General features: G+C 42.5%; 1 protein-coding gene across 4 annotated transcripts; it reads right to left on the reverse strand.

Moving 5' to 3' along the window:
• Positions 1–2,256: 2,256 nt before the first annotated feature.
• Positions 2,257–26,218, reverse strand: gk5 (glycerol kinase 5). 4 transcript variants are annotated; one of them, XR_005040214.1, is made up of 17 exons: positions 25,334–26,215; positions 25,065–25,158; positions 22,918–22,993; positions 22,450–22,543; positions 22,025–22,156; positions 20,999–21,074; positions 19,719–19,780; positions 19,475–19,548; positions 18,655–18,715; positions 13,758–13,884; positions 11,043–11,147; positions 10,731–10,825; positions 9,335–9,438; positions 8,038–8,097; positions 6,600–6,733; positions 2,986–3,985; positions 2,257–2,929 (listed from the first exon to the last, which is right to left on the reverse strand). XR_005040214.1 is itself a non-coding variant. In XM_036966430.1 (16 exons), exons 1-16 carry the CDS (start codon positions 25,457–25,459, stop codon positions 3,813–3,815), a joined length of 1,593 nt encoding a protein of 530 aa, XP_036822325.1. In that variant the 5' UTR covers positions 25,460–26,215; the 3' UTR covers positions 2,257–3,812. The 4 variants fall into 4 exon arrangements, 3 of the variants coding, with proteins under 3 accessions (XP_036822325.1, XP_036822326.1, XP_036822327.1); XM_036966430.1 differs by having other exon boundaries at positions 2,257–3,985; XM_036966431.1 differs by lacking the exon at positions 8,038–8,097 and having other exon boundaries at positions 2,257–3,985; positions 25,334–26,217.
• Positions 26,219–27,398: the final 1,180 nt, after the last annotated feature.

Below are 27,398 nucleotides of genomic sequence, written 5' to 3' on the forward strand. Positions count from 1 at the left end.
CATGCCAATATGCCAATGTTTAGCAGGACATCAACGAAAAAGTTAAAGCAGAAAGAGACAGTGATTCAGCACAGGCTAGTAATTGACCACAAAGTACAATAATTTATATAATGTACATTTTTAATGTTACTATTAACCGTGTAACCATTATTACACAACACTATTCTCCCAATTGTATCCACAGACAAATGGTTAACGATGTATAGACAAATCAAAAATGTATTGTGCTTACAAGTAAGTACTTGGCAACTGTTTTAAGAACAGTTATACATAAAGAGTAGGGTGTCAAATAGTCTTGTTCAAGTGTAAAAACATCAGCATCCTATTTGTTAACATGTCATCTCCTGCATTTGATGTTCTTTGGGGAATAAAAAGGTAGGTAGGCAACAGAATTGGAGAGAGATGGATAGCAATACAAAATATATTTGTAAAAATGTCACAAATATCCAATAGTACATTAGGGTATGGTGGCCCATTAGGGCCAGAATTAAGCAGCACAATCTCCATGTAGGCTGTTCGAAGCACTCAATCCATTGAAATGCCAGAAACATGGACAACAGATACTTTCTCTTAGTTCATAAGTGAACACGGGGCTAAAGTAACACTGTGCAATATTCCTTTCCAATAACAGTTCAAGTCTTTCCAATTCATGTAAACCACAATCACAATAATCAGTGTCTGTAAGAACATTAAACATATATAAAAATAAGTGTTTTACCGATTCAAGCATGCAGGCAAATGAGGGTTGATTCTCAAAAGTATTATATTATGTCATTCTATCAAATCCTATAGTCTCCTTGTCACCTTTCCTTCGTTCATTACGCTGCTCTGGAAAAGTTCTGGATCAGTGAAAACAAGTGTCCCAGTGACCTACCGCTGTACACGACCCTCGTGTTAGTGCAGAGGCAGAGGAGGGTAGACAAGGAGAGGAAACCTTTTGAGAGCCAACAATATATGCATCATATGCATAGAATTGTCCATGGTGTTCCTGAACTCTGTTGAAAAGCAGTGACAAGCTCCCTCTCCTGGACAAGGGGGGCACTGACACGGTCTACCAACACTGACTGATTAAAAGATTGTGTAATAATTTACTTCATGCCTTCAGTATAATGCTTTATATCTTGTTATAAGTATGTATGAGCCTTTATAGAGCCTTTACATGACTTCTAATATGTTATTTCTCTCTATGTTTATTTATTTTATTGATTTATTCAACTAGGCAAGTCAGTTAGGAACAAATTCTTATTTACAATGACGGCCTACCAAAAAGCAAAAAGGCCGGGGATGGACTGGGATTAAAAACAAACATCACGACAAGAGAGACAACACTACATAAAGAGAGACCTAAGACAACATAGCATGGTAGCAACACAACATGACAACACAGCATGGTAGCAACACAACATGACAACACAGCATGGTAGCAACACAACATGACAACACAGCATGGTAGCAACACAACATGACAACACAGCATGGTAGCAACACAACATGACAACATGGTAGTAACACAACATGACAACAACATGGTAGCAAAACAACATAACAACAACATGGTAGTAACACAACATGACAACAACATGGTAGCAACACAACATGACAACAACATGGTAGCAACACAACATGACAACAACATGGTAGCAACACAACATGACAACAACATGGTAGTAACACAACATGACAACAACATGGTAGCAACACAACATGACAACAACATGGTAGCAACACAACATGACAACAACATGGTAGCAACACAACATGACAACAACATGGTAGTAACACAACATGACAACAACATGGTAGCAACACAACATGACAACAACATGGTAGCAACACAACATGACAACAACATGGTAGCAACACAACATGACAACAACATGGTAGCAACACAAAACACGGTACAAACATTATTGGGCCCAGACAACAGCACAAAGGGCAAGAAGGTAGAGACAACAATACATCACACAAATCAGCCACAACTGTTAGTAAGTGTCCATGATCGAGTCTTTGAATGAAGATAATGAGAAAAAAAACTGTCTAGTTTGAGTGTTTGTTGCAGCTCGTTCCAGTCACTAGCTGCAGCGAACTGAAAAGAGGAACGACCCAGGGATGTGTGTGCTTTGGGGACCTGTAACAGAATGCTACTAGCACAACGGGTGTTGTATATGGAGGATGAAGGCTGCAGTAGATATGAGTGTTTGTTGCAGCTCATTCCAGTCACTAGCTGCAGCAAACTGAAAAGAGGAACGAAACATATTGCTTTATTTATTTTACTAGAACAAATTCTTATTTACAAATACGGTCCAGGAACAGTGGGTTAACTGCCTTGTTCAGGGGCAGAACGACAGATTTTTACCTCGTCAGATCATAGATTCGATCTAGCAACCTTTGGGTTACTGGCCCAAACTCTAACCACTAGGCTACCAGCCACCTTAAGGTCCAAGTAGGTTTTTATTCAGGGTCAGAACAGTTCAAATGCGTTTACATTCTAGAACTTGTCAGGGAGGTACTCAGATCCAGACTCGGAGAAGAAACTAACGTCAGCAGGCCTGGCGTAAGCGTTTGGTCAGAGCAAGGAGTCTGGGTAACCAACCAGGCAATAGAGATAGTACACCGTAGAGAGCAGTTACTGCTGATTTCTGAGAAGGGACCATTCATTCAATTCATGACCATAAGAATGAATATAATTTGTTTATAGTTTATGATTCCAATTTTTTTTAAAGAAAACAATTCAAATATATATATATATATATGAAGGCCCACAGAAGGTGAGCCAATCTTGTATCTCATAAACTGTGTATTTATGGTCTCACTGGAAATACACAGAGTATTGGTCTCAATGGGAATCCATTGGTTCTAGCATGGGTGGATAGTAACCACCAGAGGTCACATGGTTTGGTTCAGTTTCCTCCATTCCAGTACTAGACACCTGGGTGGTGTCCATCAGACACAATGAAAACACTGGAACAGGGAGAGACTAGACACCTGGGTGGTGTCCATCAGACACAATGAAAACACTGGAACAGGGAGAGACTAGACACCTGGGTGGTGTCCATCAGACACAATGAAAACACTGGAACAGGGAGAGACTAGACACCTGGGTGGTGTCCATCAGACACAATGAAAACACTGGAACAGGGAGAGACTAGACACCTGGGTGGTGTCCATCAGACACAATGAAAACACTGGAACAGGGAGAGACTAGACACCTGGGTGGGGTCCATCAGACACAATGAAAACACTGGAACAGGGAGAGACTAGACACCTGGGTGGGGTCCATCAGACACAATGAAAACACTGGAACAGGGAGAGACTACTACGAGAAAGACAGTTTAGTTCACAGTCGTGAAACGTTTAAAAAACATTTTCCTCGTGTGCTGTAATGAGTTAGGTAAGGTTGTATGGGGTCAAAATAATCTTGAGCGCCTGGCCAGGGCCTCAAGTCAAAAGGTCATAAGGTTCAGCAGCATTAGAGGTCCACTCGGTCCTAAAACCCAGTTCCAATATTTGTCAAATGCATCCTCCTTCGTCCTATCCTTCCTTCCTTGACATAGTCACTAATATAACACAGTTGGATTATACTACATCTTACAGATCTAGTCATGTCAGATAAGTGTTTACTTCAAATAATACGATTTAACAAACAAACAAAAATGTATTTTCCCATCTGTCCAACCCATGGACAGAGAGATACTATTGAGAGGTCAGACATCATAGAGGCAGTCATTGGGCTTTGGTTAGCAGCACCAGAGGTCCCGTCTGTGCATCCACCCAACTGTAAAGCCTACGTCCGTCTCACTGTCCTACGAGCCTCAGGGATTGCCGTACCAGTTCATGGAGCGTTTCAGCGCCTGTTCCCATCTCTGCAGAATGGGTGTGTACTCGCCCTCCGTGCCCCCATCACCCATTCTGTACAAATTCCGGGGTAGGAAGACTCGGTCAGTGCGCTGTAGTTTCTTCAGCTCGTCCTGACTCTTCCAGAAGCCTAGAGAGAGGCAGCGAGAGCAAGAGAGAAAGAGGCAGCGAGAGAGAGAGAGAGAGAGAGAGAGAGAGAGAGAGAGAGAGAGGCAGCGAGAGAGAGAGAGAGCGAGAGGCAGCGAGAGAGAGAGAGCGAGAGGCAGCGAGAGAGAGCGAGAGAGAGGCAGCGAGAGAGAGAGAGAGAGAGGCAGCGAGAGAGAGAGAGAGAGAGGCAGCGAGAGAGAGAGAGAGAGAGGCAGCGAGAGAGAGGTAGCGAGAGAGAGAGAGAGAGGCAGCGAGAGAGAGAGAGAGAGAGGCAGCGAGAGAGAGAGAGAGAGAGGCAGCGAGAGAGAGAGAGAGAGAGGCAGCGAGAGAGAGAGAGAGGCAGCGAGAGAGAGAGAGAGAGGCAGCGAGAGAGAGAGAGAGAGGCAGCGAGAGAGAGAGAGAGAGAGAGAGGCAGCGAGAGAGAGAGAGAGAGAGAGAGGCAGCGAGAGAGAGAGAGAGAGAGGGGCAGCGAGAGAGAGAGAGAGAGGCAGCGAGAGAGAGAGAGAGAGGCAGCGAGAGAGAGCGAGAGAGAGGCAGCGAGAGAGAGAGAGAGAGAGAGGCAGCGAGAGAGAGAGAGAGAGAGGCAGCGAGAGAGAGAGAGAGAGAGGCAGCGAGAGAGAGAGAGAGAGAGGCAGCGAGAGAGAGAGAGAGAGAGGCAGCGAGAGAGAGAGAGAGAGAGGTAGCGAGAGAGAGAGAGAGAGGCAGCGAGAGAGAGAGAGAGAGAGAGAGGCAGCGAGAGAGAGAGAGAGAGGCAGCGAGAGAGAGAGAGAGGCAGCGAGAGAGAGAGAGAGAGGCAGCGAGAGAGAGAGAGAGGCAGCGAGAGAGAGAGAGAGAGAGAGGCAGCGAGAGAGAGAGAGAGAGGCAGCGAAAGAGATAGAGAGACAGGCAGCGAGAGAGAGAGAGAGAGGCAGCGAGAGAGAGAGAGAGAGGCAGCGAGAGAGAGAGAGAGAGGCAGCGAGAGAGAGAGAGAGAGGCAGCGAGAGAGAGAGAGAGAGAGGCAGCGAGAGAGAGAGAGAGAGGCAGCGAGAGAGAGAGAGAGAGAGGCAGCGAGAGAGAGAGAGAGAGGCAGCGAGAGAGAGAGAGAGAGGCAGCGAGAGAGAGAGAGAGAGGCAGCGAGAGAGAGAGGCAGCGAGAGGCAGAGAGGCGGAGAGGGGGAGAGGGAGAGGGGGAGAGGGAGAGGGAGAGGGAGAGGAGAGAGAGAGGAGATTAAGTTTCTATTGCAGTGATTCTAGGTCCCAAGAAACAAAGGGATATTCTGTTGAATCCGAAAATTAATCTTGATGGTTGTACAGTCATCTCAAACTGTGAAGGACCTCAGCGTTACTCTGGACCCTGATCTCTCTTTTGACGAACATTTCACGACGGTGTCAAGGACAGCTTTTTTCCATTTACGTAGTAACATTGCAAAAATCTGACATTTTCTGTCCAAAAATGAGGCAGAAAAATGTATCCATGCTTTTGTTACTTTTAGGTTAGTCTGCTGCAATGCTCAACTTTCCGGCTACTCGGATAAAGCACAAAATAAACTTCAGTTAGTGCTAAATACGGCTGCTAGAATCCTGACTAGAACCAAAAAATGTGATTATATTACTCCAGTGCTAGCCTCCTCCCTACAAGGGCTGATTTCAAGGTTTTACTGCTAACCTACAAAGCATTACATGGGCTTGGATGGGAATTTCTAAGCAAACAGCTGGAGGCAGGGCTTTCTCCTATAGAGCTCCATTGTTATGGAATGGTCTGCCTACCCACGTGAAAGACGCAGACTCGGTCTCAACCTTTAAGTCTTTATTGAAGACTCATCTCTTCAGTAGGTCATATGATTGAGTGTAGTTTGGCCCAGGAGTGTGAAGGTGAACGGAAAGGCACTGGAGCACTAGGACCATGCCTCAGGTCTACCTGGCATGATGACTCCTTGTTGTCCCCCGTCCACCTGGCCGTGCTGCTGCTCCAGTTTCAACTGTTCTGCCTGCGGCTATGGAACCCTGGAACCCTGATGTTCACTGTGATTACTATTATTTGACCATGCTGGTCATTTATGAACATTTGAACATCTTGGCCATGTTCTGATATAATCTCCACCCGGCACAGCCAGAAGAGGACTGGCCACCCCTCATAGACTGGTTCCTCTCTAGGTTTCTTCCTAGGTTTTGGCCTTTCTAGGGAGTTTTTCCTAGCCACCGTGCTTCTACACCTGCATTGCTTGCTGTTTGGGGTTTTAGACTGGGTTTCTGTACAGCACTTTTATGTATCAGCTGATGTAAGAAGGGCTATATAAATAAATTTGATTCCAAACCTCTAAACCTCTCAATGTATTTGATCTACTCGAGAGCGAACAACACACGCTGTCTGTAAAAACGACTGCCCAAGCAAACAATCCCTTATTCTGCCTCAGTCTACCTAGTCCTACTTGTATAAGCAGCAGGACTCAATACCATTCTGGAAGATCTACCTGTGTGTGTGTTCATGTCGAATGTGAGTGTGAGTTCATGTCGAGTGTGTGTGTGTGTGTGTGTGTGTTCATGTCGAGTGTGTGTGTGTGTGTGTGTTCATGTCGAGTGTGTGTGTGTGTGTTCATGTCGAGTGTGTGCGGGACGTACCAACTTCCAGTCCAGCAACGAAGGCTGCCCCCAGGCAGGACATTTCGTGTTGGGTCGGCCGAGCGACCTTCCTGCCAAACAGGTCCGCCGTCAGCTGCATGACAAAGTCATTGGTACAAATGCCACCGTCCGCCCTGCATACACACAAATAATAAAATCACACACATGCACCTCAGAATATATAAATATCTTTTCACACTCCTGTCTCACACACACTAAACATTGAGGATTCATGATTGATAGACATATATATACAGTGCCTTGCGAAAGTATTCGGCCCCCTTGAACTTTGCGACCTTTTGCCACATTTCAGTCTTCAAACATAAAGATATAAAACTGTATTTTTTTGTGAAGAATCAACAACAAGTGGGACACAATCATGAAGTGGAACGACATTTATTGGATATTTCAAACTTTTTTAACAAATCAAAAACTGAAAAATTGGGCGTGCAAAATTATTCAGCCCCCTACAGCATACAATGACATTCTAAACGTTTCTGTGCTTCCAACTACGTGGCAACAGTTTGGGGAAGGTCCTTTCCTGAGGTTTGTGTTTGGTTTTAGCCAGATATAAGAGGACCCATCTCGTTCAAAAAGTGGACTCAAGTTTGCTTAAAAAAAGTACCTGGAAGCATCATGTCTAGCTGGGTCATGCAGCAAGACACAGTGATGCAGCAAGACACAGTGATGCAGCAAGACACAGTGATGCAGCAAGACACAGTGATGCAGCAAGACACAGTGATGCAGCAAGACACAGTGATGCAGCAAGACACAGTGATGCAGCAAGACACAGTGATGCAGCAAGACACAGTGATGCAGCAAGACACAGTGATGCAGCAAGACACAGTGATGCAGCAAGACACGTGATGCAGTAAGACACGTGATGCAGTAAGACACGTGATGCAGTAAGACACGTGATGCAGTAAGACACGTGATGCAGTAAGACACGTGATGCAGTAAGACACGTGATGCAGTAAGACACGTGATGCAGTAAGACACATGATCCAAAGCACACAACCAAGCCTACGTGAAAATGGCTAAAAAGGAACACATGTGAAGTTTTGGAACGGCCTAGTCAAAGTCCAGACCTAATCCCAATTGAGATGTTGTGGCAGGACTTGAAACGAGCAGTTCCTGCTTGAAAACCCACAAAAGTCGCTGAGCTAAAGCAGTTCTGCATGGAAGAGTGGGACAAAATTCCTCCACAGCAACGTGAGACTGATCAACAACTACAGGAAGCATTTGGTTTGAGTCATTGCAGCTAAAGGTGGAACAACTAGTTATTGAGTGAAAGGGGGCAAATACTTCTTCACGGCACTGTAGAGAGATCTGTAAAATCAGTAACAATCACCGATCAATACATCAATACCACAATACAATCTAAAGAATAGTTTGAGATGATCTGAAACGTATAGGGAGTACTCCACTGTAGGCCTACCTGATCTTCCTGATGGGAATGTGTGTTTCTCTAAGCATCGTCTCATAGAGCTGCTTGTTCCTACGAAATGGCACACACACACACACAAAACACACACATCAGTGTTAACCATCTTCAAATATACACGTGGACAGTTTATTATTAGGTACATCACCCAGTTCACGAAAATGGATCGATCCTACAAAAGTGAGTCACGTGGCTGTGGCTTGCTATATAAAGCAGGCAGACAGGCATCGAGGCATTCAGTTACTGCTTGAATGGGTAAAATGAGTGACCTACTTTGAGAGTGGTATGATTGTCGTTGCCAGACTTTGAGACTTGTCCCGAAGCCACTCCTGCGTTGTCTTGGCTGTGTGGTTAGGATCATTGTCCTGTTGGAAGGTGAACTGTCGCCTTTTGGCAAACTCCAAGTGGGCTGTCATGGGTCTTTTACTGAGGAGTGGCTTCCATCTGGCCACTCTACCATGAAAGGCCTGATTGGTGGAAAGTTGCAGAGATGGTTGTCCTTCATCTTCTGAAATTTTCTCCCATCTCCACAGAGGAACTCTGGAGCTCTGTCAGAGTGACCATCGGGTTCCTGGTCACCTCCCTGACCAAGGCCCTCCTCCCCCAATTGCTCAGTTTGGCCATGTGGCCAGCTCTAGGAAGAGTCTTGGTGGTTCCAAACTTCTTCCATTTAAGAATTATGGAGGCCACTGTGTTCTTGGAGATCTTCAATGCTGCAGACATTTTTTGGTACCCTTCCCCAGATCTGTGCCTCGACCCAGATCTGGAGCTCTCTGGACAATTCCTTCGACCTCATGGCTTGGTTTTTGCTCGAACATGCACTGTCAACTGTGGGACTTTATATAGACAGGTGTGCCTTTCCAAATCATGTCCAATCAATTCAATTTAACAGGGTCTGAATAATTATTTAAATAAGGTATTTAATGTTTTTTATTTGTAATACATTTGCCAAAATTTCCAAAAAACGTTATTTTTTTGCTTTGTCCGTTTTGAGGTGTTGTCTAGATTGCTGAGACAAATTTTGGACTTAATACATTTTATAACAAGGCTGTAACGTAACAAAATGTGGGAAAAGTGAAGGGGTCTGAATATTTTCCCGAAGGCACTGAACCTTCAGATAGATTACTTGGTCTTCAAAACACAATTTTGTCCCTTGTGCCCACGTTAATTTCACAATTAATTCATCTTTATCGATAAATTCAGAATTTATATTAATAACTTGACCAATATCGCCAACACATATCTACCCACACACATAGGCACGCACAAACTCTCAAGCAAACACACTGACCTAAATGCAACAGACTCCAGAATGGCTCGGACCAGGTGACTCTTGGTTGTGGATGGTTTTAGGCCCATGAAAGAGGCGCATGCTTTGGGATCATTTAAAGGAGCCTGGTGAACACACAAACACGTTAAACATACATAGTGAGGACACAACACTAACACTAACACACCATAGCTAGGGCCCTATAAAATCTACGATGTGGAGAACGTGAACAGAATCACGGAATCTAGATATTCAAATGGACTTCAATATTCAAATAAATGTATTGAATTCATTACAAAATTAATTCACTTGCCCAAGTTAATCATGAGACATCAACAAAATGCAACAGTGATTTGTATTGTCCTGCAACGGCACAGCAATGTGTGTGGGTGGGGGTTACATGCGTATGTCTAAACTTTGTGTAGCCGATAGCGATGATGCTAATGATAACCTTCTGCTAGCAGAGAAAGAAAGGCTTTCCTAAAAAAAACTCCTCAGTTAAATGTAAACTACAACGTAGCCTATATGCCTGGCAGAATGAGATCAGGATGATTCGCATCAATCCTGTGGCCATTTTGTTTTGCAAACTCTGCAATCACATGATCGCCACAGAAACACAGCTAGCCAAACAACGGTTTCAGGCTGCTGCACACTTCCATTACAGGATAACTACACCGAAAAATCTAAATGTATTGTATTGTTTTTTTTTACATAGACTGCAAAAGTGGACTCCTGATATGGTTTAATCATTGTTGTGGACATAGAACATCCAATTTTGTTGTTTTTCTATTTAAAAAAAAAAGTGTGATTTTGAAAGGCAAAACCAGAAAATAATAGGAAAAAACAGAAACCTGTAAATACAAAACTGAGAAAACGGAATTTGGGAAAACAGTAAACGGAATCAGGCAAAACATTGTACTGATTTTATAGGGCCCTACATATATATACACACACACACACACACACACATATATATATATATATATATATATATATAAATAAATAACCAAACCCAAGAGCATATATAAACAACATTTCATAAACATAAACAAAGGCATATACACAAACACAACATTATTCCAGCATGTTTTGGGAGCGTAAACTCACATGAAATGAAACAAGAGACAAACTTACAAAAGCTGGTTGCACAAAGGTAGGCAGAGAAGGAAAAGACGACGTTATGACAACACTGTTGTGACAACGCTGTAGACACATTAATGATGACACTACTTCCGAGGTCACCCAGAAACACCCACAAAACCACAAAACTCATAGGCTGATGGCACACCCAACTGTCATTAACACTCTCACTGTGAAACCAATACACAGTATACGCGTGTGTGTGTGTCTGTGTGTCTGTGCAAGTGAACACACACACACACACTTCAATCATTCCTGTGTGCATACACACACTCACCTGCAGGCCACTAAACGAGGGAACGAAGCACACACCGTCCGAGTTGGCCACACTGTTGGCCATGGCATCTGTCTCCCGTACATCTGAGAACAGCTCTGGAACGACACAACTGATGTCACTTCCTCTGACATCACCAAACTATGGGATAAATATGAACTTATATGCACGTTGTGTTTTCATGCCCTTTTTCTATCAAATATCAATATATGAATTACGCATGGTTGGCGTCTTTCCCCTTACTTTTGAGAATATCCTAATTACAGAGCTCCTGGATTGTTGCCAAACAGGCATCATGCCAGTGGTCAGACTCACCCAGCTCCTGTGCCCACTTAATGGCTGTGCCAGTGTCTGCTGCATTGCCCTCTGCTAGATACACCACCTCTGGGCCGATCTTCCACCCCACAACAGGGTAGAGACCTGTACAAACAACAGATTTCCATGGCAACCTGGGACAATGTCTGAACTGCATACTTTTTTTTTGTAAAAGTGTCTTATTCATTGATATTGTTGTCTACTGAGCTAGAGGGAATACCCCCCCCCAAAAAAAAAATATTTGTGAAAAGAAAAACAAAATGAAAAGCCTGGGAATCTGAGTGGTATGTATTACAAAAGCAAGTTAGATCTTCTCTGGGTTTCTAAAGCTAACCGGCTTCAGTTAGCTTCACATTCCTTCTCAGGCTTCATCTGTACTACGATGGTGGATAAATGCTCGTCCGCCTGTCGCCAACTCTAGCAGGCTTGGTAACTGCGCGTGCATGTTACACGTGTCTAGTCGAACCCCGAACTCTTCATTGAGACAATTCTGAAACATCAATCCATGGGGGAGTCAGCGCTAAATTTGAACCTTTGATCCCACTGCTATTGATAAAATAAGCTAATTGTATGGTCATACAAACATTTTAGTACTGTGCATGAAGTTTCAAATGCATTCTGTCATTACTAAATGTGTAATGTGATAGGTATTTTAACATGACTATATTTTTAAACACCAACAAAAACATTTGATTCATAAAATATTTAATCAGTCGTCTTCCTCAAATTAATGATCATGAGATTTCATTGGTCCTCAACTCTTTTAACGACACTTCATTCAGGATAAATGGAGTTAGCCCTGAGTTAGCCTGCCCCGAAGGTTCAGGAGAAGACCAAGGACCCCCTAAACAAGGGGACTGGAATTGGTCCAACTCATTCTAATACATGTACAAAATGATCCTCTTTACCTAAAAGCATGATAGTTTGGAGGATATAGTGGTAAGGTTTGCCGGCCCTCGTCTTTGTCTCGGGCCTAACAACACCTGTGCCAATATATCCTCCAAACACCGGCTTCGAGGGCATTATCACTTAAGTTATTGCCCCTTTAAAAATGGAGGACAGAATTTTAGCAACATAAAATCTTATTAAAATCTGTTTATATACACCACCAGAAAAAATATTACACTACTTTTGTACATTTTCTGACAAGCGAGAACTTAGATATGGTCATTTTCCCATTTTCAGAAATTCTTAGAATGTTTGAGAATTACATGTACTAAGACATTTGTGAAAATTCTAAAGCAATTTGGAGTGAGAAAGCTTTTGGACAAATAATAGACACTGCAGTAAATAAAACCGAATCAAAACATCTGTCTCATCCAGAACCAGAGTCTACACAAACCAATGTGCCACAGTCAAAATCAGAGGTACAGTAGGCCTATACGCAAAAAAAGCCATTTGCCACAAGGGTCTGCCATTATTCACTTTGAAATGGATTGTGGGTATTTACAGGCAGTTGCAAAAGCGCGGGTTTAGATCATTTGAACCCATTCGGCAAAAGCCACAAAATACACTTAGTGCCTTCGGAAAGTATTCCCTTGACTTTTCACACATTTTGTTACATTACCGTCCACTTCTAAAAAAGTATTAAATTATTTTGTTTTATTCTCATCAAATCTACACACAATACCCCATAATGACAAAGCAAAAACAGGTTTACATAAGTATTCAGACCCTTTACTCAGTACTTTGTTGAAGCACCTTTGGCAGTGATTACAGCATTGACTCTTCTTTGGGTACGAAGCTACAAGCTTGGCACACCTGTATTTGGAGAGTGTCTCCCAGTCTTCCCTGCATATCCTCTCAAGCTCTATCATGTTGGATGTCCCCCACCCCCTCAGATTATTTATTTATTGAAGATCTACACTGATCTCTCCAGAATCCAATGTGATGGAGAACTTTAACCCTTTCATGGGGCTCTGGGCTGAGTTTATGTTTGTGGAATAAACCTGTTTACAGATTAGAATCTGGTGTGTTAGAGCAGGGATTGAACAAAAGCCTGCCCAGCCAGTAGCTCTTAAGGAGGATTTTTACCAACCCCGACTTAGCCCTTGTGTCCATGAATGAGTGAGTGAGTGTGTAGGCCTGATTGCATGTTGACTTTGAGGGCCAATTTCCTAGTCACAGATTAAGCATAGCCCTGAGCTAAAAAGCCATTTCAATGGAGATTTCCCCGTTCAGTATACTTCTCATACTGAGGGTGATGGTAAGTGAGACCATGTTCATCTCTGAGGCAGGATGTAGCCTCTAGCTAGCTATGTATGACTATGTCCATATCTGAGTCATTTTAATAACTAACCCAAGATAGACCGCAGCCTGTCGTTTCCAATGGCAGCAAATTAATCCTAGTGGGCAGAACAAGCAAGGGGCTGGGCAGAGCCAAGCATGAGCTAGCGAGAGCTTATTGGCGCGTTCCAGCATGTATTTCCATAATTCCATTAGGGAACGCCTACTCTGTGAAGCGCGCATGTGCAATAACTCAATTCACCCTTGCATTCCTAAACAAGACCATTTTTGTATAACTTTGGCAAAGGGTAAAGTCTACAAAACTTAGTCCACTCTGTAACAGATTCTAGTTTTGGAAACAGAAAACTGTATTGAGGTCAAATGTTTCATTGATTACATTTTTTTGCAGAATGTCAACCACATGTCTACATGCGGTGAAATATCTGTCTCATAGTTCTGTAATCTGTGATGAAGCAGTTAGCTACGTACCGGCCACAGATGTGTGTGGCTCGCTCCCAGTGTTGATGTTCATGAAGGTGCCCGTTCCCATGGTGATCTTCACATCACCGATGTCGAAGCAGCACTCACCAAACATGGCCGCCTGCTGGTCTGCCATCTACAGGGTGAGAGGTAACAGATTTATGACCCCAAATCCTAACCTTAACCATTAGGGGGAATACATCCTACTCAAACCAATCAATATGTAGGTATTTGTCAAGACATGTTATAACTCAAATCAATATGTACAGTACCAGTCAAAAGTTTGGATCCCATCTACTCATTCAAGGGTTTTTCTTTATTTTTACTATTTTCTACATTGTAGAATAGTAGTGAAGACATCAACACTATGAAACAATACTACATGGAATCATGTAGTAACCCAAAAAATGTTAAACAAATCAAAATATATTTAATATTTCAGATTCTTCAAAGTAACCACCCTTTGCCTCGATTCGCTCCTGAGTGGCGCAGCGGTCTAAGGCACTGCATCTCAGTGCTAGAGGCGTCACTACAGACCCTGTTTTGATCCCGAGCTGTGATCCCGAGGGTTTGGCCGGGGTAGGCAGTCGTTATAAAATAAGAATTTGTTCTTAACTGACTTGCCTAGTTAAATAAAGGTAAAAAAAATAAATTATATATATATATATATATATATATATATATATATATATGACAGCTTTGCACACGCTTGGGATTCTCTCAACCAGCTTCATGAGGAATGCTTTTCCAACCATCTTGAAGGAGTTCCCACATATGCTGAGCACTTCTTAGCTGCTTTTCCTTCACTTCGCGGTCCAACTCATCCCAAACCATCGCAATTGGGTTGAGGTTGGGTGATTGTGTTAAACATTTTAAAAATGTGGCCATGTCCTCTGATGCAGCACTCCATCACTCTCCTACTTGGTCAAATAGCCCTTACACAGCCTGGAAGTGTGTGTTGGGTCATTGTCCTGTTGAAAAACAAATGATAGTCCCACGAAGCATAAACCAGATGTGATGGCGTTTCACTGTAGAATGCTGTGGTAGCCATGCTGGTTAAGTTTGCCTTGAATTCGAAATAAATCAGACAGTGTCACCAGCAAAGCGCTCCCACACCATCTCCTCCATGCTTCACGGTGGGAACCACACATGAGATCATCCATTCACCTACTCTGCGTCACACAAAGACATGGCGGTTTGAGCCAAAAATCTCAAATTTGGATCAAAGGACAGATTTTGACTGTATTTTTGTCCATTGTCTGTGTTTCTTGGCCCAAGCAAGTATCTTCTTCTTATTGGTGTCCTTTAGTAGTGGTTTCTTTGCAGCAATTCGACCATGAAGGCCTGATTTAAGCAGTCTCCTCTGAACCGTTGACTTTGAGATGTATCAGTTACTTGAACTCTCAGAAGCATTTATTTGGACAGCAATTTCTGAGGCCGGTAACTCTCATGAAAGGATCCTCACTTAAATAGAAAAATGCTATTGCTACCTCTTTGCAATAAGGGATTGAGACCAAAAGCTCAAGATAAGTTTCAAGAGTTTATTAACAAAGGATATAGTCAGCTAAATGCATCCATTTTAGAAAGTTACACAACACATCTTATACTCTTCCCTCCTTTTAGTCACCACCGTCTTGTAGGCGTCACCTCCCCAGCTATACATTTTATGACCCCAATGAGTTTCCCTCCTTTCCCCTGTGGAATCCCCATGGTCCTCTCTTTGTTTAGCTATCCATCTTCTGGGCCTGACCCTGCGCTCTGATCCGAGGCAATTTCCTCCTATCTGATTAGGTCAACCTTTCTAAATTAGCATACACACAGTTTCATGGCGTAAACTCCATTAATACTCACAGTAATCATTCACTAAACAGGATGCAAACAAACTAGTTTAACTTGAAACATGTTACATTTAAACTAAATCCATCAGTATCCTCTGCAGCAGAGGTAACTCTGGGTCTTCCTTTCCTGTGACGATCCTCATGAGAGCCAGTTTCATCATAGCGCTTGATGGTTTTTGCGACTGCACTTGAAGTAACGATGGACTGTAATTTCTCTTTGCTTATTTGATTTTTTTTTCATTTGAAATAAATTCCATAAACTAACTTTTAATAATGCACACCTGTTAATTTAAATGCATTCCAGGTGACTACCTCATGAAGGTGGTTGAGAGAATGCCAATAGTTTGCAGAGCTGTCATCAAGGAAAAGTGTGGCTAATTTGAAGAATCTCATATAAAATATATTTTGATTTGTTTAACACTTTTTTGGTTACTACATGATTCCATATGTGTTATTTCATAGTTTTGATGTCTGAACTATTATTCTGCAATGTAGAAAATAGTAAAATAAATAAAAGATGAGTAGGTAGAAAATATGAGTAGGTGTGTGCAAACATTTGACTGGTACTGTTGGTCTTTATCTAGACATGTTATAACGCGATCAATATGTCAACCTTTACCCCAAATAAATGACGGGATTTCCATCATCCAATAAACTACTAACTAAGATTTTTGGGTGATCTGTCGAACAGTGAACTGTCGAACAGTGAGCTACGCAGAAAATGTCAGCGTTCATTGAAAAACCTACTTTGGTCAACTCAAACAGAGAAGATATTTGCAGTGTGTATTTAACAGTGAAACTTTACCTTCAGTCCATAAACCAAGGTCCAAATGGCCAGTCACATTAAAACAAACAGACAACTGCTTTCAAAATATCCCCTTTGTTCCACATTCATTCTCAGTATCAGTCATTATCGCAATTATTGTTTATTTAACTAGGCAAGTCAGTTAAGAACAAATTCTTATTTACAATGACAGCATACCCCGGCAACGCTGGGCCAATTTGTGCGCCGCCCTATGGGATTTCCAATCACGGCCGGTTGTGATACAGCCTGGATTCGAACCAGGGTGTCCTGTTGTGATGCCTCTAGCACTGAGATGCAGAGCCTTAGACTGCTAATAAATACATTTTAAATAAATAAATAAAATTAAAAAAAAAAAATATATATATATATATATATATATATATATATATATATATATATGACCTGTGTGTGAAGTCTTTGCTAATTCAGAAATAAAAAAATAAGACTGTAATATCACATATACATAAGTATTCAGACCATTTACTCAATACTTTGTTGAAGCACCTTTGTCAGCGAATACAGCCTAGAGTCTTCTTGGGTATGAAGCTACAAGCTTGGCACAACTGTATTTGGGGAGTTTCTCCCATTCTTCTCTGCAGATGCTCTCAAGCTCTGTCTGGTTGGATGTGGAGCGTTGCTATACAGCTACGTTTAAGTCTCTCCAGAGATGTTAGATCGGGTTCAAGTCCGGGCTCTGGCTGGGCCACTCAAGGACATTCAGAGACTTGTCCCGAAGCCACTCCTACGTTGTCTTGGATGTGTGCTTAGGGGCGTTGTCCTGCTGGTAGGTGAACCGTCGCCCTAGTCTGAAGTCCTGAGCGCTCTGGAGCAGGTTTACTTTGCTCCAGTCATGTTTCCCTCAATCCTGACTAGTCTCCTAGTCCCTGCTGCTGAAAAACAACCCACAGCATGATGCTGCCGCCACCATGCTTCACCGTAAGGATGGTGCCAGGTTTCCTCCAGACGTGAGGCTTTGCATTCAGGCCAAAGAGTTCAATCTTGGTTTCATCAGACCAGAGAATCTTGTTTCTCATGGTCTGAGAGTCCTTTAGGTGCCTTTGGCAAACTCCAAGCGGGCAGTCATGTGTCTTTTACAGAGAAGTAGCTTCCACCTGGCCACTCTACCATGAAGGCCTGATTGGTGGAGTGCTGCAGAGATGGTTGTCCTTCTGGAAGGTTCTCCCATCTCCACAGAAGAGCTCTGTCAGAGTAACCATCAGGTTCTTGATCACCTCCCTGTCAAGGCCCTTCTCCCCCGATTGCTCAGTTTGGCCGGGCGGCCAGCTCTAGGAAGAGTCTTGGTGGTTCTGAACTTCTTCCATTTAAGAATGATGGAGGTCACTGTGTTCTTGGGGACCTTCAATGCTGCAGACATTTTTGGTACCCTTCCCCAGAACTGTGCCTCGACACAATCCTGTCTCTGAAGTCTACGGACAATTCCTTCGACATGATGCCTTGGTTTTTGCTCTGACATGCACGGCCAACTGTGGGACCTTACAAAGTCTGTGCCTTTCCAAATCATGTCCAAGCAATTTAATTGACCACAGGTGGACTCCAATCAAGTTGTAGAAACATCTCAAGAATGATCAAAGGAAACAGGATGCACCGGAGCTAAATTTCAAGTCTCATACCAAAGGGTCAGAATACTTATGTTTTTAGCTTTAAATATATTTGCAAAATAATTCTAAAAACCTGTTTTCGCTTTGTCATTATGAGGTATTGTGATGTCATTATGGGGTATTGTGATGTCATTATGGGGTATTGTGATGTCATTATGGGGTATTGTGTAGAGATTGATGAGGAAAAAATGTAATTGAATACATTTTAGAAAAAGGCTGTAACGTAAAAAAATGTGGAAAAAGTGAAGGGGTCTGAATATTTCTGAGTGCACTATATTACCTGTGTGTGTGTGTGTATATATATATATATATATATATATATATATATATATATATATATATATATATATATATATATATATATATATATATATATATATATATATATATATATATATATTACCCGTGTGTATATATCCCCTGTGTGTTTCTAGAAACATGTAATAAACAGCTGATGCTAAGAATTAATGAGGAAAGTGGATGTTTTGATAGGTCATATTCCCACAAAGAGAGCAGAATAACCTGAAGACAAACTGACCTAGCATGGCTGGTGACCAGACAAAACAAAGATACCGTAAAGCCATAAAGATAACAGACTCATTCCAAGACGTGGAGATAGTGATGCAAAGATGAGAGATACTCACAACAGACATAATAGGGATCGACACCCCAAAGATGGAGGGATCTGTTGAGCCAAAGCGGTGACTGGTGAAGCAGAAGGGGGAAGAGGAGATCATGTATGAATGACTAGGTATTATATATGACAATAAATATATCAACATCTAATCTGGCTTTATCACTGTAACTAGATATCGCCTAGTTAAACTGACTGGCCTAGTTAAATCAATTAAAAAGATATCAAGGAGAAGAGAACAAATAGACCATGCGTGATAGTAGTGGAGGCTGCTGAATTTCCGTCCTGTGGTAACTTAGCTATCTTCTCTGCAAGCCATATCAGACGTTTCTATCACACCAGGGGAGGCTGCTGAGGGGAGGACGGCTCATAATAATGGCTGCAGTAACAGTCAGCGGAATGGTATCAAACACATCAAATATGTGGTTGATACCATTCCGTTGCAGAGAAGATAGCTAATTTTACAACACGACAGAACTCAGTAGCCTCTGCATGCTGCTGTAACGTAGCTATGCTGATCAGCATTTTAGTGTCTGTTTTTCACATACATTTGCTTTGCATTATGAAAACTAAGTTAAAACAACAGACAATATACAGTATACATTGTACAGCAGGGGACTATACAAAGTGCTTAAAAAAACATTACAGTTCAGTAAATTATCTTCTAATCTCTACATTATACAGGCCTTCTTTTTGGATTCTAACAGCCATTTAAGTGGCATGTTCTCCTCTGATCTCTCACTTCTGACTGCAATCTCGACAGAGAACAAACCTTATTCATTTAAAAAGGGGAGACATGTGAGTCATGTGACCAGTATCATGTGACTCACCCAGTGTTCAGTACTTTGGGGAGGATGGAGAGAGGCAGCGAGACGAGACAGCAGAGGAATTCACTCCAGCACAACTGTAGGGAATGCACGCACACACACACACACACAAAGACACAATGCATCTCTATGAGAAAAAAAAGTGGAATTGCAATTTCAGTTTACTTCCTGGATTAACTGAATTTAAATGCAATTGACCCCAACCCTGATACAAAGTTATTACACACGTGAACAAGGAAAAACCGACCTGGTACGAATCAAACATCCCAGTGGCACTGGCATTAGAGTAGTCTGTGGCATGGACCAATCCTGGAATCGGTTAGAGAAGAGAAACAGACTTTATTTGTTTATTTAAACAGGGACCATGTACAACAGACACTCAACCAGATTCAAACTAAAACAGCTAATTTTCAGCTGCAACTTGTCCAAGAACATGAATCATTAACTCATATTGCCTGGTTACTGTGTCGTGCAACATGTCTGAGGGATCTCAGAGGACGCAGTACTGCAGTAGGACTGAGAAAACAAGGAGACCTGCGTATGTGCGTGTGTATAGACCCAAAACGTGACAAATCATAATTAACATGGAAACACACACAAGCTTAAAAAGGAACATAACGCCTATTTTCAATGTTATATTGTTTTGGTGCATCTCTGCGTGATCTATCGATTCCCGGGGTCATTTCATTTTACTTCTTCAGTCCAGGCTGCATTGTGAATGTCAGACTCCACGCTGTTTTTATTTAATCTTTATTTAACTAGGCAAGTCAGTTAAGAACAAATTCTTATTTTCAATGACGGGCTAGGAACAGTGGGTTAACTGCCTGTTCAGGGGCAGAACGACAGATTTGTACATTGTCAGCTCGGGGGTTTGAACTTGCAACCTTCCGGTTACTAGTCCAACGCTGTGAGGCACATCGATCTGCAGGTTGAGCATGGTGCTATTTTAGACTCCTAAATTGATAGTACATTTTATTTAGGTAATTTTTGCAGCCAATTAGCTGCTTCACGTGCTGATGTTGACTTTGGTATTATTGTATGTAGTTATGTTTGCCAACAAGCTACCTAGCTAGCCAGCCTGAGCATAGAGAGCATTGCATTGTGGGTTTTGATGCTACCAACCTTATTATAATGACAAAATGAAACATTTGTTCACAAAAAAAATATTGTTCTCACATACTAGTGTTATCTAACACTGTAAATTATAGGAAAGAGTTGGTTTGGTGGATTTTCCCCTTTAACACATCAGTATTTTGGGAAGCTTGAAGATACAAATTTGAACGGTTATAGAAAAAGGTGTCCAGCAGGAGAGTTGGACTTCTGTTTCTGTTGGTTCAACATTCAATTTTTTAAAATTCAAATAAAGAATATTACTTGAATTTCTCTGGAGTGTGTGCCATCCTTATCATAAACAAAGCTTAAAGATACACACACAATCAATTAGCTGAGAGATATACATGAATACTACATGCAGGCTTGGGCAGTCACATACTGTACACGAACACACACGAGAATGGGGGAACCTACCTTTTGTGAGCTTATAAAGCAACCAGGTGTCTATCGTCCCAAAGCAGCAGTTGCCCTCTGCAACTGCTTGACTTAACTGTGAGGGGTGAGGACATAGAGGAGAGGAGAAGAATATCACCTGCCGTGTCCCCATTGTGTTCTCTTGCTCCCAATCAGCTCCTAAATAATCACATGCAAGGCTACTAAAAGAACTGGAGGCCAGTGACTTTGTTCTGTAAAGACCACAATATTTCTGTATTATGATCTTATTGAAAAGCCCAGCGTGCCTTTGGGCCATTAGTGTTTTGAAGTGTTACCAGGTAGGCTTTCGCCACATCTGCCATCAGTAGCCTATATAGTTAGATTTAGGTCAACAACAATACAATGTAGGGCGATCCTAGGAAAAGTTTCTCTCCACTATTGGCCAGTGTGCCAGTGATATTATTATAGCAGTCAGTTACAGTGCGTCCACACAGAGTCCATGAAGGTCAGTCCTCATGTGACGTGTGTCCTGAGTCAGGGAGAACTGGGGTAGAAGTCATGTTACACAGTAAGCTGAGGAGTCAAGGTATAATACCAAAGCCCATTCATTAAGGCCCATTATTGTGTCAGACATACCGTTGATAGAAACAGCAGAGGACTTTGACTACAGAACTTCGTTTCTGACTACAGAACTTTGGTTTCTGACTACAGAACTTTGGTTTCTGACTACAGAACTTTGGTTTCTGACTACAGAACTTTGGTTTCTGACTACAGAACTTTGGTTTCTGACTACAGAACTTTGGTTTCTGACTACAGAACTTCGTTTCTGACTACAGAACTTTGTTTCTGACTACAGAACTTCGTTTCTGACTACAGAATGTGCACAAAAACCTCCCTCTCTCTCCCCAACCCACACATTCTCCCTCTCTGTCTCACACACACTAACACCTATTTGAACAGGTGCCAAGCTCTCACACGTCACACCTACCTCCAACACACACACACCCTCACACATTCCCCCGCCAGCCCCCTCCAAACACTTGAACCTCTCTGCCTCACACACACCTGTTTCCAGTGTCGAAGGGCCCAGGCCAGGCGGAAGGTGACGTGTTGGGTGGAGAAGACTATGAGGCTGGCCGCCTGAAAGCGCTTATTTTTGGACAGGAAGTGCAGCACCATCATAACGCCGTGGATCGCCTGCCATTGTCACGGACACAACACAGCCACAGTTATCATTCCTATTTTGTTTAGTTTATTATTTTGTATAAACAGTAAGCTAAAAGACAAATTGCATATACAAAAGTACAATCCAAATCAATGTTTTGATGTGATTTGCTTTGCTAGTAATAGCATTTTGTTTGGGATAGCAAAATGCAAGGCAAGTTATCATAATCATTACTAATAATAATCGGAGCCCAAAGATAGAGGCCCCTATACTGTATTATCACAAGGTCAGCTGAACTATGACCTCTCGGTGACCCCAGACTAACCTTCATGGTGCAGGAGTTGTTCCAGGACCTCACCAGCTCCACTGCCCTCAAGTCCTGCCAGCTGATGAAGTTGTGAAAGGGAACTCCTGTTTTCCTGTGTGTGTGTGTGTGTGTGTGTGTGTGTGTGTGTGTGTGTGTGTGTGTGTGTGTGTGTGTGAGAGAGAGGTGTGAAGTAGGATATCAACACAGATACAAACATACTGTACTGTTGTTCCATCCTGGGGATCAACAGGGGCCTGATGAGTGCAGGCTTTTGTTCTAGCTAAGCAGTAGCAAGCTTGATTCTACTAAATCAACTAACCATAGTCTAACCGTAGCCACGTGTTGTTACTCCACTGAAACAAAAGCCTGCGAACACATAGGCCCTCACAGGGTGACACTGCTGACCCCTGCTGTGTGTATTAACCAAGAGTGTTCTGTGTACTCCCTAGACTGTCCACTGTGATTTTAGCCTATGTAAAAATGTACCTGTCCCACGTGGTGAAGGTGCCTCTCTGAGTGGAGATGCCCAGGGTCTCCATCTGACGCATCTGTAAACCTGAGTCTAAACACCCAGGTGAGAGACAAAGAACATACACATCATTCATCAACGCGATCAGTAAGTGAACATTTGTGTGTTTGTGGCAGAAGTGAGGCCGTGCTAAAAACAGCTTGCCATCAAAACTACATTAGCATCAGACCTTTCCTTTAAAAAACAAATATGGCAGGAGAGAGAGAGAGAGATTCCCAGACCAAAATCCTCCTCTGGACTACCCATGGACCACCCCTGGACTACCCATGGACCACCCCTGGCCCAGCAACCTGAGCAGAAGCCAGCAGACCCTGCATCTCTACCCCAGGACCAGAATGCGTTACCACAGACAGAACAATGAGCTGTATAAATGTGAAGCATCCGGTTGGAGTTTCCACTCACTACCAAATATGGTGATGAGAGGAAGCGAACTGGCCAATGCAATCTGGATGAAGATGGAGCGAGATGGAATTTGGGTCGACATTCTGCTCATTTTCTCATCAATGAAACATTCGATCTCCATACAGTTTTCCGTTTCCAAAATTACAATCTGTAAAACAGAGGGGACTGCGTTTTGTAGACTTCACCCTTTTTGTCAAAGTGTCAACAACAAAAAAGGTATTGTTTAGAAGGAGTTCATGGGAGAATTTAGTTGTTGCACACGAGCACTTCAGAGTCTGCGTTCCTGAACGTAAATAAGCAAATAAATGCTAGAACACGCCAATAGAATCTCACTAGCTCATACTTGGCTCTGCCCACCTCCTTGCTTGTTCTGCTCACTATCATGAATTTTCTTCCATTGGAAACATCTGGTGATCTATCTTGGGTTAGTTATAAAAAATCTTTGATGCTACCCTGCCTTAGCCCAATCCCCCACAGACCCTGTAGCTTTACTCCAGGAGCAGAATGTGCCACCCTGCCTTAGCCCAATCCCCCACAGACCCTGTAGCTTTACTACAGGAGCAGAATATGCCACCCTGCCTTAGCCCAATCCCCCACAGACCCTGTAGCTTTTACTCCAGGAGCAGAATATGCCACCCTGCCTTAGCACAAACTCCACAGAAACACCCCGAAGGGTTTGGAAGCCAGGGTCAGCCACAGTGCGGTGTCCCTGGAGCAGTTTTAGTTCAAGGTTACAACAAGGATACAGCATCTTGGATCTCTAGAACGCCACAAGATTGGTTTCTGTCGGACATGATGAACTGATTCCTGTGATATCCAAACCAGTGACCCTGCCTATAAGTCTACCAATCCGGTTCCTGTGATATCCAAACCAGTGACCCTGTCTATAGATCTACCAATCTGGTTCCTGTTACATCCAAACCAGTGAGCCTGTCTATAGATCTACCAATCTGGTTCCTGTTACATCCAAACCAGTGAGCCTGTCTATAGATCTACCAATATGGTTCCTGTTACATCCAAACCAGTGACCCTGCCTATAAGTCTACCAATCCGTTTCTACCAATCCGTTTCCTGTGATATCCTTGTCAACAACCAAAAGGTTATTGAACCGAGAGTTATTTTAGGACCAGGCCGTCTATACATAAGATTAGGAATATCGTCCCCATCAAGAGTGCTTGACTTCAGGAACACACAGAAACTTAGTTCTGGAAACTAAATATAAACAGTACCAGGACCCAAAATAAGTGACAGCACCTATTTCAGTCCACTTCATGCCCATCAGTTCATATGTGTGACAGACAGACATAGTGTGTCAAATGTATTGAAGATAAATTATTTACCCTTTTATGAGCACTTTATCACAAAATTGTACAATTTAGTTACATGTTTCTTCCTCACTCTTATACCTGACTCACACTCTAGGGCCTACCCAAACCATATTGTCATTTCTGACTGACCTGGCCAGCCCAGTACAGCTCGACTTGGCTCGGCCTAGTAGTGTAAAAAAAAAAAAAAGGTTTTGCTTATTAGTTAATGACAATGATTGACTAGAGAGATCTCCAACACCTCAGTCTCTGATTCACCTATAAGGCAAGGATGAAAACCAGAGCCCGTGCAAACCCTAGAGGACTGGAACTATATGAGAAGAGGGTTAAATATGCCATGGTGGGCCTATCAATATGGAGAGGGAAATGGTACAAACCTTGCACAGCACCATTCACCACCTTAACGAATCCTCTCCACAGCTCTTCGGGGTCCAACTCGACCAAGCCCGGTTCAGGATACAAGAGATTCACCTATAAACATATACCAGTCAAATTGACAATGTGAAGATTATGCGTGTCAGAAACAAACATTAACCAGGGTCCATAATTCATTAAATAATTATAATTCATATTATTTAGCATGCCTAATTCAGATAAACGTAATTTCAATTTATTATAGCTCTATTGAATCTAGCCTATCCAGTACCTTGGTGATGCATGATCCTCGAATCTGGGCTTCCTTGTCGAAAACGTGACATCTGATCGATGTTGTCCCCACGTCCACAGAGAGAATGTAACTTTCTCTTTTGAATCCGTTCCTCTGAATCTCCATAGTAACACGAGCTTTGTGTTCAGCAACAGTTTGACCGATTCCTCCTTCGGACCTTTGCCTCACATATCGTGAAAGCGATTGTCACAACTGTCTCCTCACCCTCTAGGCAATAGCACAGAGTGGGCTGGAGAAGGCACCTGTCCTAGTTGAATCCTTTCGTCAATGTAGATATGTGGAGAAAGGTCAGTTTTTGTTAAATCGGGTGACTCATTGTTTAAATTCCAGTTATTCCGGTAACCATCCAATCCACGGAATATTTCGAAATACAGCATACGTGACAATTTCACAACAATTTAAAAGACACCCGACCACCCACCCAATTCCGTTCAACCTGCCAAGGTTTTGGCGAAATTATATCTTAATTAGTTCACAGCACTTTTATAATTTCATAATGGTGTAGGCCTAATAAAACAATGTTGTGGGTGTGTGTGTTTCTCAAACTCAGTAGCACAGATTTCTAACCGAGAGGCGCAACATCACAATAATTCCGGAAACAAGTCGAGAAGCAGATTCGAGAGACCAGACCGGGGTTTGGGGGAGGGGAAAGTCAATATGTGTGTTCGAGCGGAACACTTTTGTCAAATCGGTAACCATCGTTGTTCACATGCCTTTCAAAGTGTGTTGCATTATAAAAAAATAATCCGATTTACACCTACAAATCGACTGCATGAACTTTACAGAAATCATGTGATCAAAGGTCATGAAGTTTTGACTGCAAATGTTCTGCAATTGCCCTTCACCAACTTCATCCTGCAGCCATCGCATGCATCGGGCTCCCGAGTGGCGCAGCGGTCTAAGGCACTGCATTTCGGTGCTAAACGCGTCACTACAGACATCCAGGTTCGACTCCAGGCTGTATCACAACCGGCCGTGATTGGGAGACCCATAGGGTGGCGCACAATTGGCCGGTGTAGACTGTCATTGTACATAAGAATATGTTCTTAACTGACTTGCCTAGGTTAAATTTAAAAAATATATATTCAAAAACAAATTGTGGTATTGTCAACCAATCATTAGAGTATTTTTGTTTGACCCACCCATGACCAGACATGACTGAAATAGGAACCGACATCATGTAGGCTATACAGTGGATAGCCTATATACAAATTCATGTTATATTTGAGGCTCTCTCTCAGTAATTGATTGTACAATGAACACACATATGATTTCAGTGTGTGATACGGGGGTTGGAGCCATGTTTATTTATTTTCTATTTATTATTTCGACATTATAAAGAAAGACTTGGAATGGAAACACTGCCATGTCGATCTGAGCCTTGCTGTTGAAACATCTCATTAGTGTGCGACTTTTGGGTGACGCTGATGCGCCTTCTCCCCACCTCACTCCTCGACTTTCGTTTACAGCCGGTTGCTTCCGCTGTACCACTCAAACGCGTACATATTATTCCTTACGTTTTAATTTTCGTCAAAAACAACTTCATATCGAAGGAGTGCCTTTCATTTGACGGGCTGCAGTCCGGCGCGACACGTCCGTTAGACCCGCTGATGTATTTTGCGCATGCGCTATGCTAGCTAAATCGCATACAAGTGTGTTGGGGGATTTCTATCGAAGAAGTAGTTTCGGCATATCTTTATGCTGTACTGTCTTTGCAAGTCGTATACACAGCTACGTCACACATCAGTCGATAAGAAGGAGTGGACTTTCATTTAAAGGGACAGTATTACGAATTCCCATAGAACATAACCACGACTGATATTTATCTGATATCATTCTGACTATGTATCTATTTACAAAACACAGACAGCCAGACCATAACACAAAAGGCAGTACACATTACTCCATGACTCAGTGTAGTAACAAATCTTGTTGAGAAGAGATTATATTTGGAGAAAAAAAAGCAAACACCACCCTTATATCAACCTTACTATGACTTTTAAAAAATAAATGATTTGTGAACCATTTGTTTAGTGCGCATGAA

This window comes from Oncorhynchus mykiss, chromosome 28, assembly GCF_013265735.2.
Source record: "Oncorhynchus mykiss isolate Arlee chromosome 28, USDA_OmykA_1.1, whole genome shotgun sequence".
NCBI classification, from domain to species: Eukaryota; Metazoa; Chordata; class Actinopteri; order Salmoniformes; family Salmonidae; genus Oncorhynchus; species Oncorhynchus mykiss.